This window comes from Cryptomeria japonica, chromosome 8 (assembly GCF_030272615.1).
Source record: "Cryptomeria japonica chromosome 8, Sugi_1.0, whole genome shotgun sequence".
Classification (NCBI taxonomy): Eukaryota; Viridiplantae; Streptophyta; class Pinopsida; order Cupressales; family Cupressaceae; genus Cryptomeria; species Cryptomeria japonica.
Window position 1 is genome coordinate 358,597,877 of NC_081412.1, and position 14,641 is coordinate 358,612,517.

Below are 14,641 nucleotides of genomic sequence, written 5' to 3' on the forward strand. Positions count from 1 at the left end.
GATTACAAAGCCCAACTAGATGATCTCCTCCTGCATGAACAAACACTTATCCAAATTTATCATTAGCTGATCTTCATGTAACCTCTTGAGGACCATATCTATGTGTTTGAGGTGCTCTTCCCTTGTGTGGCTAAAGATCAAGATATCATCTAGGTATACTATTACAAACTTGCCTATGAACTCCACCAAGACCTCATTCATCAACCTCATAAAGGTACTAGGGGTGTTGGACAACCCAAATGGCATGACTTTCCATTCATACAACCCCTCATTGGTTTTAAATGTTGTTTTCCATTCATCCCCTGACCTTATTCTAATTCAATGGTATCCACTTTTTAGATCCATTTTTTGAAAATTTTAGCACTCCCTAAGCAACCAAGTAAATCCTCTATTCTAGGGATTGGGAACCTATACCTTATATTTATCTTGTTGATGGCCCTTGAGTCTATGCATAGCCTCCAAGTGCCTTCTTTCTTGGGTGCAAGGACTACTGGTACTGCACATGGGCTTAGAATTTTTCCAATTAGTCCTGATTATAGCAACTCCTCAATTTGTCTTGCCATCTCTGTATTTTGATCTGGGGTAAGCTTGTATGTTGCTTTATTTGGTAAAGTACATCCAGGGATCAGATCTATGCAATGACTGATGTCTCTCACTGGTGGCAGGGATCTTGGCATTCCATCTAAGATGATGCCTTTGTACTTATCAAGCAATTGTCTGACCACAGGGTCTATGTGCTTTTGTCCTCCTTCTTTCTCTTCTGCAAACTGCTCCTTCTTTGTCATCTTGGACTTAGGAATGAGGGCATAGAAAACTGCACCTTTCTTTGCAATCTCCTTCATGAATTGCTTTCCTTCCATCAACAACACTTTGGCATCTTTTCCCTTTTGTTCTATCTCACTCTCTATTAGGGGTAAAAGCTCTATCACCTTACCATCCTTGGTGATTGAATAGGTGTTTCTAACCCCATCATGGTAAGCCTTCAAATCAAACTACCAAGGTCTCCCAAATAAGAGATGACATGCATTCATCTTGGCTATATCAAATAGCAATCTATCCTTGTATGATCCAATCTGAAACTCCACCTATGTCTGCTCTTCTACCACTGCTTGCTGACCTTGGGTGAGCCATGAGACCTTATAGGGATAAGGATGTGGCAACCTTCTCAACTTTAGCTTCTCTACCATTTCAAGAGACACAAAATTTTTCAGTAGACCCGGAGTCTATCAAGACCTTGCATACCTTTCCTCCAGCCTTGCAGGTAGTTTTGAAAAGAGACTTTCTTTGTGGGGGCTCCTTGTCAGGTACCTTCATGGTGGTTACTGCTCTCCTCATCATCAAGCCTTTCCTCTTTTAGGGTAGTCGTAGCTATCAAGAGCATTAACACTTTGATAGGTGTTTGCACTTGCCATAATTTAGCAATCAGATTCCTGCAATAGGTTGCTCCTCCTTTCTCCCATGGAGCTTGTAGCCTTCTCTGGACATCTATTGGCCATGTGTCCTTCCTGGTTACAGTTGTAGCATCTAGGAGGCCCTCTACCTTGGGATATTCCTCTAGAGAATGGTCTTCTACCCCTAAAGTTCCCTCTTTGATTGTAGCCTCCTCCTTGGTTGTAATTGCTCTCTCCTCTGGTGCCTTCCTGATTAAACTCACTTTGGTATCCAAAACCATTTCCTTTACCTCTGAAAGGGCCTCTTCCCCCTCTTTGTTGTCTCCCTTTGCCTCTTCTTTTTTGTTCCTGCCTTCTCTTTTGCTTCTCCTCCACCTTAAGTGCCAACTGAAAACATTTTTGGACTGTCTCCGGGGTGTGGAGGTTTAAATCTTCTTGGATGGCAAATCTCAGTCCATTGAGATATCTCACCACCTTCTCATCTTCACTCTCCTTTACCTTGGTATTCACACACAACTTCATGAACTCCTTTGTGTAGGAACTCACGTCCATCTCATTTTGCTTCAAGTTCTATCTTCTCTTATGCAATTGGACATTATAGTCCACTGGAACATAGGCTTCCTTCACCAAAACCATCATCTTCTTCCAAGTAGCCACTTTTCTCTTTCCCTCTTTCACCCTCTCATCTTGGATGAAATTCCACCAAGTCAGTGCAACCCCTTTCATTTTGGATTGGGCCATCTTTACCCTTTGGTGCTCTGGTATGTCTTCACTCTCAAAGAAGTTATCCAAGGAGTCTATCCACTCCATCACTATATTCGGTTCCATCTTACCGACAAAAACTGGCAGATCCAACTTCACATCCATTTTTCTTCTTTCCATGGACTTGAGGACACTCATCACGGGTCTCTGGTCTGCAAGAACCTCTTGTTCTTCCTGCCCAGGGATCTCCTCTTCATCCCCTTATTCAACACTTCTAGAGTCTCTCTCTCCCCTCTCCACTTTGTCCTTCAACCGGTCCATTTCACCTCTCAAGGCCCGATTCTCAGCCTTGACTGCTCTTCTCTTTGTCATCTTCTTCTTTACCAAGATAGCCAACTTAGCATTGGTCATACTTGATGGGATTTATTGGGATCCCTCTTCCTCTGACATCTTGTCTTCTCCTTCTATCCAAAGAACACTCCTATGCTCTGATACCACTTGATGCAGAGGCCTCTAGTACACCTAAGGAGAAGTCCAAAAGGTTAGGGTTTCATCCTTCAAATGACAAAAAATTACCCTACAAGGAAGGACTCCACATCTTAAGGTTTAGAACTACTCTCCACTACTCAAGCCTAACACCTACTCAAGATGAGTAAAAGGCTTTAACTTCTCAAACATGCCTCACCGGTGACTCCCGCTCTTAGGGATTTTGGAATTTGTCCATTCATGACATCTAAGAACTATTCCAAGTATTGGTTTTTGAATTAGGCGTCAATTCCTTATACTTCCTTTGGAAACCTACCCCTTAGGCTAATAACCCTTCTATACCAGGATTTTGGCTTTAACTCCAAAATCTTCCACACACATAGACAAAGTAATCACCATTCCAGATACCCTTTTGGAAGTTACACTCAACCCCAAAATTTTTTGGTAAGCTCTGCAACCTAAAGGTCTGAACCCCTTAGAAGCCTAAAGACCTAATTAGGGCAATTAGGCCTAATTTACAAAGCAACCCCCTTTATCGGTGTCCGAATTGAAAAGAAAAATTTATGAGCATGTGGGGAATGGTGAATAACCTCTAATTCCAGGGTTACATGCCTGAAATCCACCACTATCATATTTTTGGATGAATGTCCTAAATTTGTCTAAGGTAGTCACATGGAGATGCCTACCTAGATTCACTTCAAGCGCTTCACAACCAAGTCTTCCCAGAAAAAACCCATGAAAACCTTAATGTACACTAACCAATATTGCATTCCACCAAAGGAAATAACTTCTATAGGTAGGAGATGTAAGATATGGCCATTATTTGGCGAAACCCTAGTCAAACCCTGGTTTCCCGGGTTATAGTCAAAAAAATAAGGGTTTCTCACTACACAGAAACAATCAAAGCCTCAGACCACCACAAAGTCAAAGCTAGTTCATTTATCCATCTACTCCATGAATGGTGTTGTTAGATTCAAATCCGATCAAGGACGTACAATCTTTGCAAACTCAAAATTTCTGGGAAAACTTCAGTATTTCAGTGTTTTATTGTGTCATCAATTCAAACCACAACCTTGGGAATCATGTCCACAAGGTTTATAAAACTCTCCAATGGTTTCCAACTGAATTTGGAGGAGGTTGGAGCCATTGAAAGGCTTCCCCCAATCGCATTTTGAAAAGTTGCGCTTTTGTACTCAAAAGTTGCACTTTGAAAAGTTGCAATTTTGCACAAAATATTGTCAAACTCTCTAAGGCTGGGATCCACACACTTGGATCAACCAAACACTCCTAAAAAATCCTAAAATCCTAACAAACACAAAAACAAACATTCTACTACCCCTATTGACCACATTGTCCCAATTGGCTTATCAAATTGCCTAATCAGTGAGATTGGTTTACATGGTGGGGTCTTTATTAAATACATGAAACTTGCATAAACAAGAATTGCAAAAATGATCCTAAGATCTTAATATTCAACATCAGTTGCATGATTTTATTGTTGAAGAGGTGCTCCTGCACCAAGAAATCAGTTGATGCTTGATGCGAAGAGTGAGAGAGAAGAGAGCTTGAGCAAGGAGAAAGATAATCTTCCTTAGAGTTTATTCTAAGAAATTTGCAAAGTGAGTTAGCAGGCAAATCGGTGAGAGGGTCTAACCGGTAGAGATAGAGTAACCAGTAAACTGTTGTAGGTCTAATAGTTAAGCTAACCGGTGAGGTGTGATTGATCAAGAAGGCATCCGAGAGTGACATAGTGTGGTGTGAGGCTGAGGGAGAAAAGAGAGAGGCTAGGAGTAACCAGTAAGTGATCAGAGAGAGCAATCTAATAACCGACAGTGTGAGAACCAGTGAAGAAGAGGAGGTTGTTAATCGACAGAAATCCATTGATCTGGTGTTTTAGAATTCATTTGCAAACAGGTGCTATAACTATATCAAAATTGTATTTCATTATACAACACCGAGTTGGAGCTTGGTGCAAGGGTTGGTGCTCCTTGGGTTGGTGCCCTAAATAATTGTAATCCATTGTTTCTTTGTGAGGATGGATTGGAGTAGTAGTCTCCAGTAACATTTCTCACCGAGGTTTTTCCCATAGTGGGTTTTCCTCGTACATCTGGTGTTGTGGGTTGCATTTGTGTGTTTTCCTCTTTTGATATCCATATTTGTCTTACTGGTTTGATTGTTTAGTGCTTAGAGTGATAACCGATATTCCAAGGTTGTTTAAAAAGAAAATAATTTAGGAACCACTGAGTCACCCCCCTCTCAGTGGTATATTGTGTTCAACAAGTTGCCATGAATGACAACCCTAATCCATTATCCATGCACTAAAATCCACCGGATGAGTGTCAATTGCCAACAATTGCCTCATCCATAAAATTGTTATTATTTATGTTCTAATGATGCTCAAAGTACCCCATTATCTTTTCAAGTGTAATTATTTTTCATAATTTGGCTAGTAGGCTACTCTTAGGATGAAATATTTTAGAGACTCCAAAATTTTGGTCATCCTAATTATCAATAATATATTTTATTTATCTGACCATACAAGTAACATGGTGGTAGACTACAACTTATATTACCATTTTGTTTTCATTGTAGATTCTCCAAGAGACAATGAAAACAAAAAATATCAGCTATAAAATGATTACTTAGAATAATGATTCATGATGTTTACAATTTACAGATAAATTTTGTACTATATATATTTTGATGCATTGTTATTCAATTCACATGCTTGTGGTTGGTTGCATGTGGACAATCGTTGTGATAAGATGAGGGGGAGAATTTGAATGCCATTTATAGTTATTCTATTTGACTTGTTGGAGAAGATATTTTTAATATAGACGAGGATGGGTTGGATATGCAACACTTAGCCACCAACTACAAGATTATTATGAGGTCACCAAGGAGTTTTAGTTTGGAGGTGTTGGACGAGATCAAGGAGCAACTCTTATTATTGTTACATGAGCCAAGTGAGAAATTTTGGTACTTGGATATTTGGAATATGCTCTAAACCAATGTAAGCATTGCTTTTGATACAAATTTAAGGAATTTTTCTAAGAATTTTAGTAGATTTTATTGAATCTATCTAAAAATTCATGTATTCAAATTCCCTAGTGATAATATAAAATATATAGCCATACCCTTATTTAAACCCTTGTACCTTAGTTTTAAAATGACATTCCCACCCTCATCCAACTTGTAATGCCCAACACATTTTAGTGATTTTGATTCATTAATCATTCTTACTAGACAAGAATTAGTTTTTAACTTATAAAAAATGAAGCCATGTGGTATTTTTACCATCAAATAAAGGAAAAAAAATCTTATAAAAATATCTAAACAACCTGTGATCTATCATTTTTATTGAGCTGGTCTATTATTCTAATTGATAGTTAATTCATAGGATTATCTTGTCTAAGAGTGTACATGATAGATTTTTAACGTTTATACTATACATGGAAAATTTCATCGATACATTATCCATTGCATATTCATACAACATGCTAACCTAAAACATGCAAAATATTAGAATATACATATCACACCAATTTGATGTTTAGATTTCAAATTTAGATAATCACTTAATAACCTTATTCGTATGGTGTTTCACTCATATGTGCACTTAAAAGTATCTTTTGCATCTTCCACCATGTTGCCCAAACTATTTCAATGATTATACTATTGGTCTTTTGGGTAAAACATATTAAATATAATGAAATAACTTGCACAAGATTAATATAATATGAAATATGTTGCAAATTTAGTCGATATTAATATGCCATTTTGAGGGGGCAACCTCTTAATCCACTTCGATGAGGAAACCTCCAATAGTCTTCAATAATATCTCAATACACGACGTCATCATAATAATAACTAACCCATACCTCCTATATATATACCATACTTGTGCCTTAGATGCCACCTTGGCTGACTTAGATACTTACATTTAACTCCTAAGATGACCTAAATACATATACATGATTGTAATAATAGTTATGTAGCTTATTTAATAGTTAAGGTAGCCATGAGCTGACTACTCATAACATAATACACATTATAGGGTTAGGGGCATAACATTGCCCCTGTTTACAAAAGCATTGTTCTCAATGCTAACTTTCTCCTTCTCCTCCTCCTCCTTATTCTTCTTTCTCTCATTCTTGTTTTTTCTCTTTTTCTTGTTCTTACTCTTTCTCTCTCTTGTGTTTGCTCTTTTCCTTTTTCTTACTCTTGGTCTTGGTCTTAATCTTGGTCTTGGTCTTGGTCTTATTCTTGGTCTTGTGCTTGCTCTTTTTATTTCTCTTTCTTTCTCTCACTCTTATTTTTCTACTTCCCCTTTTATTCATGTTCTTCTAATTCTTGTACTTTTTGTTTTTCCTTTTTCTTCTTCTTTTGCTACTTCTTGTTGTGAATATTTTCTAACAAAATAAAATTTGTAATAAGTAACTTATTTCTACTCCAAATTCTCATAAACTTTAATTGTAGACTCTCTAGAGTGTGAGATTCTGCGAGAAGCGAGAATCGAGCCAAGATCTGATGTCGGTCGTAGATCACATGCAACTCCTCACACAATGGATGATCGAAGATCAAAATAGTTGAATGAAGATAATTTCAATATGAGAGAGAAATAGAGACAAAGAGGAGAATTTGGAGAAGACTCTCACCGAGCTATCACTCCACTAACTTAACTAGTGAAGGTGAGAGTATAGTGCTTATTATATAGAAAAATATAAGCATATACATCCAAGGGGTGCATTAACTCCTATTCCCCATAAAAAGTGGGAGGTTTTACCTTCTTGGTAAATGCCAAAACATGTGGCATAACCTCCTTACATGAAGACAAAAAAGGAGTTGAGAAAGTTGGCACATAAGGCCAAAAGAGGGTGTGAAACCCAACTACCCCATAACCCACTTAAGAAATGACAAAATAGTGGTTATGAGAGGTGGCACAACAAGCCAAAAGAAGGTGTGTAACTCAACTACCCATGTGAGGTGGAGAGTTACACATGTAGCTGAAGTATTTCGCCACGTGTCCTCATATAAACCTCTCCTATTAACCTAAGCAAGCTTAAATAATATATGTGTAGGAAAAAATAAATACCCCCTAACATAAGGAAAATAAAAAACCTACACTAACATAGAGGCCTCCTCATAAACCCTTTAACAATTAAGTAGAAATTTGCTATGCTAAGATATGTGAGATATATGTTCTATAAAAATTTAGGGCATAAAAACTATTTTTGCAATAACTCGCTCAATTCTACTCCAATTAATAAAAAATTTGGATTGAAGATTATTCAAAATATCCTTAAAAAACCCTTCAAAAATAAAAAGATTAATTCACTCATATTTGAAAGACACGTGATTTCAAAAATGACCTCCAAAATTGATGAAAAAGCCTTGCCTTCATAATGCCAAAATCATGCTCTGATACCACTTGTTATAAAATAGCTTGCACAAGATTCATATAGGAAAATTTGCTACAAATAATTCATAATAATATGCCACTTTGAGGGGGCAACCTCCTAATACACTTCAACGGGGAAATCTCCAATAGTCTTCAATAATAACTCAATACTCAACATTATCATAATAACTAGCCTATACCTTCTATATATACCATACTTATGCCTTAGATACCACCTTAGCTGACTTAGATACTTAAATATAACTCCTAGGATGACCTAAACACATATAAATGTTTGTAATAATAGTTATGTAGCTTGTTTAATAGTCAAGGCAACCACACGCCAACTACTCATAACATAATACACACTATAAGGTTAGGGGCATACCATTGGCACAATGAATGCATTATGTGCCCTAAATATAACAATCCTTTTATCTTATCGAATCTTTGAATTGGACCTATTGTGTTGGATAGCATGTAATTTTTGCATTAAATTTTTGGGTGGATGTTGGCTAGGATATATTCTATTACTAAGGTAATTAATCATTAGAACTACCATTATGTGTGATTATAGATTTTGATAATTATGCGACATTATAACTTAATGTTTATTCTTGTTCTACTTGTTACAAGAGGCAACAATACACAAATCCTCATCAAATGACATTGAATTTAACCACACACAAGTCATAAGAGCTAATGTTGCAAAGTTCTATGATAGATACGAGTGATGTAGAGAGGGTTGATTTGATATTCACTATTATTTATTGAGTCAAATCTCTCAACTCATTGGTAATATTGCCACTATTCTCATTTGAACGACGCTTTAAGATAGACAGTGAAAATCAAGTTAACAAGAAAAATCAAGTTAACTCATTCTCGTCTCTATTGTTTTGCTTTCTTATTCCTGATGATGGATCATGGAACTTTTGATCTGAAACGTCGAGCAAAAAAATTCACACAGTTGATTCCTGAAGCTATACATGTTAAGAAAATCAAGAGCATCAATTGTGGTTCTTGTCTCCAAGTCTTAGTACTATATTCACAATCAATGCTATGGTGAATACTGTAACCATCATCTGTAATGACTACATTCTTTTTACAAGTTTTGTCTTTTGATGTTTGATTCTTTTTTTGATAGATGTCCTTGTTCTGAGTGACATTATAAATAACAAATATATTGAATAGTACATCAAAAGGTTTACAAGGAAGATTCTTGACATATGCAAAAATATAATAAGTGCAAAGAAAAATGTTTAAGTATACTTAATATTCATCTAAGATTAATTACAATCATAAACTATATTTTGAATGATTGTAATAGAACCTCATTGTCATACATTTGCCCATATTAATAGAAAATAAGATATACCATTATAATTTTCAAATAATGTAATTAAGGAGGCAATCCAACTTAAAAAAATCACATATCAGGTATATTAATCTAACATTTCAACAAATTTTGTGTAAGTATTTTCATCTAATATTTCAACAAATTTTGTGTAGTTTCATGGCATCCCACAATGTCCATTATGACTTGATGTATAATAAATGTTAGTCCACACAACTAAGTATAAAATTCTTTCTTACTATGATATTATTTGAAATGTGATCATATTTTTGTATTTTAAAATTATTAAAATATATGTTTTACTATTCATTTAAATATTTTGAACAATATTTATTATCATATATATATATATATTAGACATAACACATTACAATTGTATAACAACACATTCTTCTAATAAAGAAACACTAAACATGAAACATTCAAATGCATTCACTAATATAATAAAGAATAAACAAGTTCATTCTTTTAATTTCTAAAAATAATACACTATTCTAATATACGCTTGGAAAATTATTTATAATTGATATTTACTATATTATTTAAAGTAAATCATTACTGGGATTAATAAATTAAAAAACCTTTAAAATTATTTTTTCCTTAATAAAATTCATAAAAACCTGAAATTGAGTGTCTTAAAAATTGCTTCCACTACTTAAGAATCCTCATATTACTCGGCGAGTCATTAAGGAAGCGTGGATTTCCCTGTTACAGCATAGGGAAGAAGAGAGGAGGTCCTCTCAGAGCAATCTGCGTCCAGTTGCAACAAGAATTTTACACGCAACTTGTTTCCCTCATGGCTTTCCCCTTCTCCTTCTCCTTCACTGTCATCTTCAATGGCCTCAACTTTATAATGATATTGCTGTTATGCAGTGCTGCGCAAACTAAGGTGGTTCAATTTAATTTAATTTGCGGATTTGGCGAGATAAACAGAATAGGAAGCTAAGCGAAGGTGGGTGCGTGTTGCAGGGATCGGGATCGGGAGCAGGAGCAGGAGCAGGTTCAGGTTCAGGTTCAGGCTTGGTGCTGTTGCTTGACAACCCCGATCATTCCTACTTCCGAACTCAATCTCTTTCTCAGGTGATTCATATGTTATGGATCTATACACCCTACAGTACAACGTAAATCCTTTTGCTTTCCAATATTTCTTACCATTACCGCGCAAACACCCACATTCGAATTGGAATGAACATGCTCATTTGCAATCTGCAGGGCGCTCCTTCAAATTCAGTACCACGGGGCGCAATTATTTTAGTTTCATTTCATGAATTTTAGATTTCTAATATTTGGCAATTCTTTTCTTCATAATTAGTATAAAATATTATTTGCGTTTGAAAATGACTATGTAAGTACATAGATTCCAGGAACGCCCAATAATTTTAATGAGAGCCCTATCAAATGTTCACAACATATGTAGCTTGTAAACCCTAAAAAGCAGAGGCTGTTAACGAAGCACGGATCAACCTCTTCACACATAGCTACTTTTTCTGGAGTAAACGCGAATCAAGATTTCTGTGCTTCAGTTAATTTATCTCATTAAGGCATAAACTAAACGAAAATCTTGCACTCTAATTGTCACTAACAATATATAAGTTTTTCTTCGTCAAGCTCGATTTTCAGGAAATATCTTCTTTAGTGAAGGAGTAGGAGTTGGAGAGTAAAGAGGGATTGTATGTAGGAATGCAGATACAGGTTGTGATGGCAGTGAAAATTGAGGAAAGATGGGAGATGTAAATTGATGGATGTTGGACAAGTTAGAGGAACAAGAGAATGGACATACAAGGCTTCATATCTTGGGCTCTGATGCCAATTGCAATGCGCTTCAGCTAAAAGAGAATCGATTAGATTTTGAGAATGCTTGATTTTCAGCATGTATGCCATAATAGTTGAAATATTTATTCTCTTTCACAAAGAATTGTAGATATGAATTATATGGCGACACAACACAAAAAACTTTCTAATATCTTCTTTTTCATGTTTAACCCTTATCTATTTTGTCTCTACCCTAAGTTTTTTTGAATTTTCTTTAGTTTTAAATATGGTATGCAATTTTCTTGGGCATGACTTAAGGAAGGAAAAATGTTCTTCGCTTTCTCTTAAATCCTCCCCTGTTTTCCAAGATCATGTTCATTTTGAAATAAGATGAAGCTCTGTTACCCCACATTTTGGTCAAGTGTGAAAAACACCTGTTTGTATCCTTCTGATGCAAATGGGGCCACTTTTCAATATTCACCACTTCAAATCAAGCTCATGCAACAGTGTTTGTCAATGACATGGAGTCTAAGTTATCAAGTGTTCATTATTGTCATCCACAATACTCAATAAATGTCGGAAGTTGTTAAGACTTGCTTCATGGTTATATGGTCGGATTCATGTTCCAAATGTCATGGTTACTAAGAATTGGTCTAATATGGGATTCTTGGCAGAGTAGTGAATATATCAGGTCTTTCATGAAGGTGAGACATTGTCATGCGCCCGCCATGAGCGAAAGAAAATTGTCTTATTTTCTAAGGCTTAACAATTTTCTGAAATCTAAATCAAGCCAAGGCAAACAGAGAGAAGGCATTGACTCTATCCTATCGATCTAATCCAGCACTGATGCATAGGATGATATATACACAGCAATCACTATACAAAGGCGCAAATAATTATGGTGGAGCAGCGATTTCATTACTGCAGGCAGCGATAAAGTAGTATCTATTAAGAATTAAGATCTAACTAAATTATGAGCAGCGTTCAAAACAATATTAATTACAATGTGGTCAGCAATTACAATTAGTAAGACAAAGAAAATGATGGGAAAACATAGATGCAATGATTTGTATATTGAGACAAAACTAAAAGGCATTGATGATGATTAATTGAAGAGGCAGCAGTTGTTATGTTAATCAGCATTGGTTCATTCATGAAAAGGCAGCAAGGCAAGATGCCTTTTGAAAGGGTTGCAACCAAATAGAAGACACAACCCTTCGTTTCTTCTAGAGGGGTATGTAAGGCAAAGCAGCATTCAAAGGAAGGCATCAAAGAAAACAAGGATCAGAATCAATATAAATAATCTGTAATCTGCATTTATCGGATCAGATTGGAAATATATATAGACAGCAATCAATAGCAGAATTTTGACTTAGACCGGTATGCATAGGAATGTAAATATGTTCGATGTATATGCATAATGGTATGCCATGTGGATAAATGCTATACTCTTTAATATATCTTTAACCAAGATATTAATGAGCTTTGTTAATCTATCGTGTTTCTTTAATTAATGAATTTATCTAGTCCTTATCCCCACAAGCAATCATATGTGGAATGGGAGGAAATATGCTAGGGAGAGGCAGTAGACCAGTTCCCTCGAATTAAATAGGCCACCCCATGTGATGGAATTGTCTCAGTTGGATGTTCCTGCCATTTGTGGGCCAAGGGGTGAGTTGTCTTAGTTGGATGCTTCGCGCCCTTGGGCTTAATTGGGCTGAATAGTCTCTAGGCGCCCTTTTGTGGTTTTCCTTGGGGAATAAGCTAGGGATTAGGTTCTTGTAGCAAAGTTATTTATCATTTCATATAATGTTAATTGTTCACTAACTCTCAAATTTAATAACTTCTAATCAGTTAAAGTTATTTATCATTTCATATAATGTTAATTGTTCACTAACTCTCAAATTTAATAACTGTTAATCAGTAAACTCTAGAATGCTATTGGTGAAATGAATTATATTGTTGGAATGCTTAATTTTGGGCAAAAATAGGTTTATCCCGATTTGGAGACATTACAATTGGTATCAGAGCATTGTTCTTGCCAGCCTAAGGGACTAAAGATACTTGATGCAATTTAGCCAAAGAGCTTAAAGGGCATTAGAGAGAGAAAAAAGGAAACTTACAGCAAGTGACAACCCTTTTCAAAAGAAAATGATGAATGGACAAATGGGATTCAAGTTGAGGGCCTACATGGAGCAAAATGAGAAAACATCCCAACTACTTCTACAAACCCTCCAAAACATGAGCAACACTATCAACAATCTTTGATCCAACCAAATTAATGGAAGGGATGTCACTCCCCAATCATTCTGAAAATGATAATAAAGCCCCGTTAGGGTCAACTTAAAGGATAACTAGACCCTCCTTCATACCTAGAGAATGGCCAACTAGAGAAGAATAAATTAATGCACCAAATCATGACTTAGAAGAACTTGCTGAATTCTATTCAAGGGTTTACCTTGAAGTTAGTAGAAACATTCCATTTAGGGAATTTTGTGAGGCCGGATCAAGAAGTAACCCTAGAAGGGAGAGGGGTCAACCAAAATAAAAACTTATATTATAAGGTAGGCAAATGAACTCTTCCCAACTTTGATGGATCGGGGAAGGTCACTGCCCACTCATGGATCCAAAAATTGGATACCTATTTATCTCTAAACCTCACGATAGAAGAAGATGCCATCTAATTTGTCATTCTACATTTAGAGGGGGTTGCACACGACTGATGGCACCATGGTTTGATTACTCAAGGCCATCAAAACATAATAACTTATGACAACTTCATCCGGAAAATTCATTGAAAGGTTCAACCAAAAACACCCAGAGAGATATTTCAAAGAACTAAGGGACCGTTGAAGACTGCGTGGTGGAATTCCAAAAGATTTCTGTCAAGGTCCCCAAAATTACCGAAAAAAGACTCACCTACCTATTTATAGGAGGACTATCAAAAACTATTTGTGGCTTTATAAGTGCCTTTGATCCCCCCACTCTCCAAGATGCAATTTTAAAAGCCTTATGACTTGATGCCACTAAAACAAAGGTAAAAAGCTACTCTAAAAATATGACATCTTTCTATGAAAAAAACAGGCATAGAAGAGCATTTCTTTCTAGAGGTGACCTTGAAAAGCTTTGAAGGAAAAATTTATGCTTCAATTGTAAGGGAAAATGGGAGCATGGACATGTTTGTAAACAAGAAGAGGTTCAAGAGATAAAAATGTGCTTCAAGTGCAAGGATGAATGGGAGCGTGGACACATTTGTAATCAGCAAGACCTTCAAAAGAAAAAAATGTGTTTTGAGTGCAAGGAAAAATGGGAGTTGGGACACATGTGGGGAAAGAAGCCAAGCACGAAATATAGAGGCACTATTTGACAAAGAAGCATGGAAAGAAGGAGAGAAAAACCCAAGCAAGAGAAGGTTGATGAAGAACATAGAACCTTAGCTGCCATCCCAAAAGCATCCAAGCTTCACCCCTTCCAAATTTGAGGTGTCATGAAGGGACAAAAGGTAACTGCCCTTGTGGAAAGTGGGGCAACACACACGTTTATCGACGAAAACTT

The 14,641-nt window shown here is 36.2% G+C and overlaps 1 protein-coding gene across 1 annotated transcript in view; it reads left to right on the forward strand.

Annotated features, from left to right (window-relative positions):
• The first annotated feature begins 9,971 nt into the window (after nucleotides 1-9,971).
• The window catches only part of LOC131066299 (uncharacterized), a 55,667-nt gene continuing 50,997 nt past the window's right edge, over nucleotides 9,972-14,641 (forward strand). Inside the window, exons 1-2 of the mRNA XM_058001024.1 lie at nucleotides 9,972-10,223; nucleotides 10,304-10,414. Coding sequence (XP_057857007.1) covers nucleotides 10,131-10,223; nucleotides 10,304-10,414 — 204 coding nt within the window. The 5' untranslated portion in view covers nucleotides 9,972-10,130. The remainder of the gene's footprint in view (nucleotides 10,224-10,303; nucleotides 10,415-14,641) is intronic.